General features: G+C 38.1%; 1 protein-coding gene across 1 annotated transcript; it reads left to right on the forward strand.

Annotated features, from left to right (window-relative positions):
* Nucleotides 1-2,368: 2,368 nt before the first annotated feature.
* On the forward strand, nt 2,369-5,661 carry LOC108321206 (G-type lectin S-receptor-like serine/threonine-protein kinase SD2-2). The gene has a single exon (XM_017552898.2). It carries the CDS (start codon nt 2,576-2,578, stop codon nt 5,054-5,056), a length of 2,481 nt encoding a protein of 826 aa, XP_017408387.1. The 5' UTR covers nt 2,369-2,575; the 3' UTR covers nt 5,057-5,661.
* The last annotated feature ends 338 nt before the right edge of the window (nt 5,662-5,999 follow it).

The following is a 5,999-nucleotide window of genomic DNA, read 5'->3' on the forward strand; positions in this document are numbered from 1 at the left end:
GAGAATTAGTTCAACCCTTTTTTGTGAACTGAATACCGAACAGTTCATGTCTATATGCTTATATTTGTTATTTTGTTAATTAATTTTAGAGTGATTCTCCCTGCACCTCACGGTCTTCCTCCTGCACCTCCAAAACATATTTTAATTCAAATGATACCCTTCACAGAGAAACCGCATTTTGAACTGCGGCAACTTCCTCCTGCACCTCCAAAACCAATGATATCCTTCACAGAGAAACCGTAGTTCGATCTGCGGAAAGCACAAACCCACCACCGCAGTTCAAAATGCGTAAAGCACGGAGATCCCACCGCATTTCGATCTGCGGCTGAGACAAACCGCACTTCGAAGTGCGTTAGATTTTTAGGGTTTAGTCTTTTAATTTTTTTTATTAGGTTAGTATATATTTATTTTATTAGGTTTTATTTTTATTAGGTTAGTATAATAAATTTAATTTTTTATGTTAGTTGTTAAATAAAATGTTTTGTTTTAATATATTTTGAATTATTTTATTTGTTTGCTAAATTTTGTTGAATTTGTTATTTTTTAACATATTACTATTTTCTTAATATATTATTTCTTATGTATTTAATTTTATTTAAGTTTTTTAATTTTTTATGAAATTGAAATAATTATTAAATTGTTTATTGAATTAAATAATAATTATTATATGTAATGTTAAATATTATTTTGGATTTAAAGTGCAACAATTAATTAAAACGCACTTCGAAGTGCGGTTAGGAAACAATTAATTAAAATAGGAAAAACACTTCGAAGTGCGGTTAAGAAACAATTAAATAGATAGGAAACACACTTCGAAGTGCGGTTAGGAAAAAATTAATTAAAACGCACTTCGAAGTGTGGTATTAATTTTTGACTTTTTGTTAATAAAGGGTAAAAAAATAAAATTGGGAGTGTAGGATGAAGGCAGGTGTAGGAAGAATCACTTTTAATTTTAATAATGTCTGAAAAATAGTTTCCTTGAACAGTACAGCTATTTACACGTTTCTGTGTAAGAACTTTTTGGTTTTGTTGGCTCTAACGTGTTTCTCACTTTCTTCAGTCTTTCCATATTCTAATGGTCCCCTTTATCTTTGCCTCCTTTTTTTATTTTTATTTTTATTTCTTTACCTACAAATAAATGCTACATAAAAAAATATATAAATTTTTTTCCTCAAAAGCCTTTTTTTTTCTAATTATTTTTCCATTTCCTTAGTTGAAAACAGATAACTTGATGAGTGGACTTCAGAGCATTTGTCAGCCACCAACCTTTCACTCTCCACTTTGTCTTCTACCAAATTACTCTTTATCTTTCACTTTCACTTCCCCTTTATATATATATATATATATATATATAAGTTTTACTATATAATCAATAAATATAATGCATAGTTCAACTTTTCAATTTCTTTTGAGAATAGAGGCGAGTCATCATTATTTAAATCAAATATACTCAAGTGTATGAAACATTTCATCAGGAAATATCTAAATTACTGAAATTTTACTCAATAATATGTTTGAGACAACTTATAATCAATCAAATCCTTTAGCTTTACTATAAGTTAATGTGTAGAACTTTTTCATAAGTTGAATTTAATTCATTAACAATTTTTTTTCTAAAATTTTGTTATAAAATAATCTTCACAAATATATCTGATAGAAAAATATCCTTATTTATATATAAAAAAGGTACCCCTTTGAGCATATGTAGGAAGCAATAAACTTTTTTAAAGTTCTTAAATCTGTCATGAAATTATTGGTTATTTTTGGGTAAAATTCTCTTTCAGACACTATATATATATATATATATATATATATATATATCATAAAGAGTTTATATAATTTGAAATTGTTCTACCTCAATCAGTTAAAGGTTTGGCTTTAAAAAATAAAAAAGCATATTTAATTACTATATATTAAACTAATACAGACATCACATCATATCAAGATAGTAATTATTACTAAACTATCCCAATAAGGTAAAGTGTTACACAAAAGTATTGGTTACCAAAATAAACAGCTAAATTGTTAATAAAAAATTATTAGTAATGAATTGGAGCCAAAAACAATAGATTCAATGTTCCTTTGAATCATGATGACATTATGTTTCTTTTTTAGACATTGTGTTGTTTTCATTCCTCCCATATATGAGATCAATTTGAATATTCTTCTCCTCTATAACATGGGAAATGTTTGTCTTAATTTCCAGCAACATATTTTTTATTTTATCATTTAATATTATTACTTAACAATTTTTATTTATATTTTAAGATTTTATAATCATAATTTTCTAATTTTACATATTTTATGGATTAGTTAGTGGGTGGAAGTGTTGAAGCAGGGTTGATGACAGAGCACAGAGTGAAAGAGCGAAAAAGGAGAAAGGATAATTTGGACATTTAAAAAAACACAGAGACCAAAGCTTGAGAATTTGGAGAACAAAAGAAGCAGAGTGTCAGGGAGAACACGAACACATACACAAACATAAACAGAGTGTATCTCCGAACACTCTTTCTTCTTTGTTGTTCTTCTTCTTCTTCATGCAATTCCACTTCCTTAACATAACAAATCAAAGGCAATGTTCCTCTTTTTTATTCTCTTCATTCTCATTCTCCACACTTCCTCCTCCTCCGCCACCATCATTCTCCAAGGCAACGCCACTCTGCAAAGCCCCAACAACACTTTCCAACTGGGCTTCTTCAATTTCTTCCCAGGCCCGGGCCCGCCGAAATTCTACCTCGCCATCCGCCGCACCTCTTTGCCCAACCCCAACACCATTTGGGTCGCCAACCGCCTCCACCCCTCCCCCACCCAAGCCGCTTCATCCCTTGAACTCACCCCAACCGGTAAGTTACTCCTAACCCACTTCAACAACACTCTCTGGACCGCCGCCGGCGCCGCCACCGCCAACCTCACGCTCAAGCTTCACGATTCCGGAAACCTCGTCCTCCTCACTTCCGACGGCGTCGTTTCATGGCAGAGCTTCGATTCCCCCTCGGACACGTGGCTCCCCGGCATGAACCTCACGCGCTTCAACTCGCTCACCTCTTGGCGCACGGAGACGGACCCTTCCCCGGGGCTTTACACCCTGCGGTTGAAACCATCCTTCTACGGCGAGTTCGAGCTCGTCTTCAACGACACCGATTCGTACTGGTCCACCGGGAACTGGAGCAATGGGACATTCCTCAACATCCCAGAGATGACCATCCCCTACCTCTACGCCTTTCACTTCGCTGCGCCGTTCTCCCCCGCCGCGGCCTTCGGTTTCTCCGAACGCGCCATCGAGACGAGCTTCCGACCGCCGACGATGTTCCGCCTGGAGCCCTTCGGGCAGGTCAAGCAGTACTCGTGGAACAGCCAATCGGGGTCCTGGCAGATGTTTTGGTTCAAGCCGGAGAGTGTGTGCCAGGTTCGGGGACTCTGCGGGGGGTTCGGGGTTTGCACTGGGGACACATCCAAATTCTGTAAGTGTGTGAGCGGGTTTGAGCCTTTGGATGGTCATGGGTGGGGTTCTGGTGATTACTCTCAAGGTTGTCACCGTGTGGAAGCGGGGTGTGATGCGGGTGATGGGTTTGAAGATCTTGGTGCTGTGAGGTTTGGATTCGGGAATGTGAGCCTGGTCAAGGGGAAATCTAGAAGCTTTTGCGAGCGCGAGTGCTTGGGTGATTGTGGGTGCGTTGGGTTGAGTTTCGAAAAGCAGAGTGGGTTATGCAAGAAATTTTACGGTTCGCTTTCGGATTTTCGGAATTTAACCGCCGATGGTGAGAGTGAGGTTTTGCATGTTAGGGTTCCGAGCGGGGGATCTGGGAGGAAGGTGTTTGATTGGAAGGTTTTGAGTGGGGTTATTATTGGGTCGGTTGCGGTTTTGGGGGTGGTGGTGGTGACATTGTTGGTGATGGTGAAGAGGAGGGTTGAGGGGAAGAAATTGGAAGAGGATGAGGAAGATGGGTTTGTGGGTGTGTTGAATTTGCGTGTGTTTTCTTACAAGGAACTTCAGTTAGCGACTCGGGGGTTTTCAGAGAAGATCGGGCACGGAGGGTTTGGGACGGTGTTTCAGGGGGAGTTGAGTGATGCTTCCGTTGTGGCTGTAAAGAGGTTGGAGAGGCCAGGGAGTGGGGAGAAGGAGTTCAGGGCGGAGGTCTCCACGATTGGGAATATTCAACACGTGAATCTCGTGCGGCTCAGAGGGTTTTGCTCTGAGAATTCTCACCGGCTTCTTGTTTATGAGTATATGCAGAACGGTGCTCTGAGTGTTTATTTGAGGAAGGAAGGGCCTAGTCTGAGTTGGGATGTTAGGTTCAGGGTGGCCGTTGGCACTGCTAAGGGGATTGCTTATTTACACGAGGAATGTAGATGTTGCATCATACATTGTGATATAAAGCCAGAGAACATTCTTTTGGACGGTGATTTCACAGCCAAGGTTTCTGATTTTGGGTTAGCAAAGCTGATTGGGAGGGACTTCAGTAGGGTGTTGGCGACTATGAGGGGAACGTGGGGGTATGTTGCACCGGAGTGGATTTCTGGTGTGGCAATTACAACAAAGGCAGATGTTTACAGCTACGGAATGACAATGCTGGAGCTGATCGGCGGTCGGAGGAACGTGGAGGCAGTGCCATCTGGCGGAGGAGAGAGTGGTACTGAAAGTGGAGGGAAGTGGTTCTTCCCACCATGGGCAGCGCAGCAGATAATAGAGGGAAATTTTGGTGAAGTGATTGATAAGAGACTTGGTAATGTGTATAACATTGAGGAGGCTAGAAGGGTTGGTTTGGTGGCAGTTTGGTGCATTCAAGATGATGAAGCAATGAGACCTACAATGGGTATGGTGGTGAAGATGTTGGAAGGGTTGGTGGAGGTAAGTGTTCCTCCACCACCAAAGTTGCTTCAAGCTCTGGTTACTGGGGATTCATTTCATGGGGTGAAGGCTATTTCAGGCAATGGTTTGTCTACTGGTGGAAGCTTATCAGATGGCAACTTGGAAGTTTCAACTGCTGATTCTGAATCATATACAGGGAATGTTTTTTCTCCATTAGATGTCAATGCCAATGTCAGTGTTCGATAACAAAGTTCTGGCACTTTCCACATTGTACAATTGTAACTTGGTACCCCTTCTGTCCTTTTTTTTTTCTCTATGAAGGAGAAGATGGGGGAAAAATGGAGCATTTGATATGATGGCTGGGATGTAATGTTTTCAGTGCTCTCTTCAAAATTTTAAGTCTTCAACATGTAATGATAGTGTGACTGCTTCACTCTAATTTATGATGTAGTCCTAGGATGTTCAGCATCAACAGATTCTGAATCAGGAAGAGAAACTGGTAGTGCTAGTAGCTTTGAAACATTAATTACATGTGAAGATGATGAAGAATCTGACTGCAAAATTAAAGCTGATGATTCACTACCATGTCTGTAAGAGATTCGGAAGTGTCACAATCAAAAGAATTTCATGCATTAGTGACAGAAGAGGACTGTTGAATTTGTGTTGATGGTTAGTGAGATCATATTTTAAACTTCAACAATGTCAGATTTTCCATGTTTCAGTTGAGGTTCCTAAGCCTTCTTATCATCTCCAGAAACTATTCTTTTGATGTATTTACTTTTATTTTTCATGCAGAAATGATGTTGAGAACCCTGAAACTCTGACAAAATTTGAACACCTCTTTCACTACTAGCCCTGCATTCTTGTTTATATTATGTTGAAATATAGTAAACGATTTTCCCCGTTACATAAGATGATATTTGCCTCGTCTCTTTATATATAGTTAAATATATTTTTAGGACTTAGGGAATTTGAAATTTGTCTCATTTATTATACTTTTTATATTGGATTCTCAAATTTTAAAAATATATTAATATAATTTTTTTAATTTAATAACATTAATATTAATTATTTTATGTATTAAATTATGTTTTTAATATAAGTATAAAACATCGTGTAACAGGAAAAAAGTTAACTGTTTTAGAAATATTATATTTATTTATTTTTAAATTTACTGATCAAAATATCT

This window comes from Vigna angularis, chromosome 9 (genome assembly GCF_016808095.1).
Source record: "Vigna angularis cultivar LongXiaoDou No.4 chromosome 9, ASM1680809v1, whole genome shotgun sequence".
Taxonomy (NCBI): domain Eukaryota; kingdom Viridiplantae; phylum Streptophyta; class Magnoliopsida; order Fabales; family Fabaceae; genus Vigna; species Vigna angularis.

What these genes read in the sequence shown, in the direction of transcription:
- LOC108321206 (XM_017552898.2), top strand. Translation starts at nt 2,576, where the DNA reads ATGTTCCTCTTTTTTATTCTCTTCATTCTCATTCTCCACACTTCCTCC.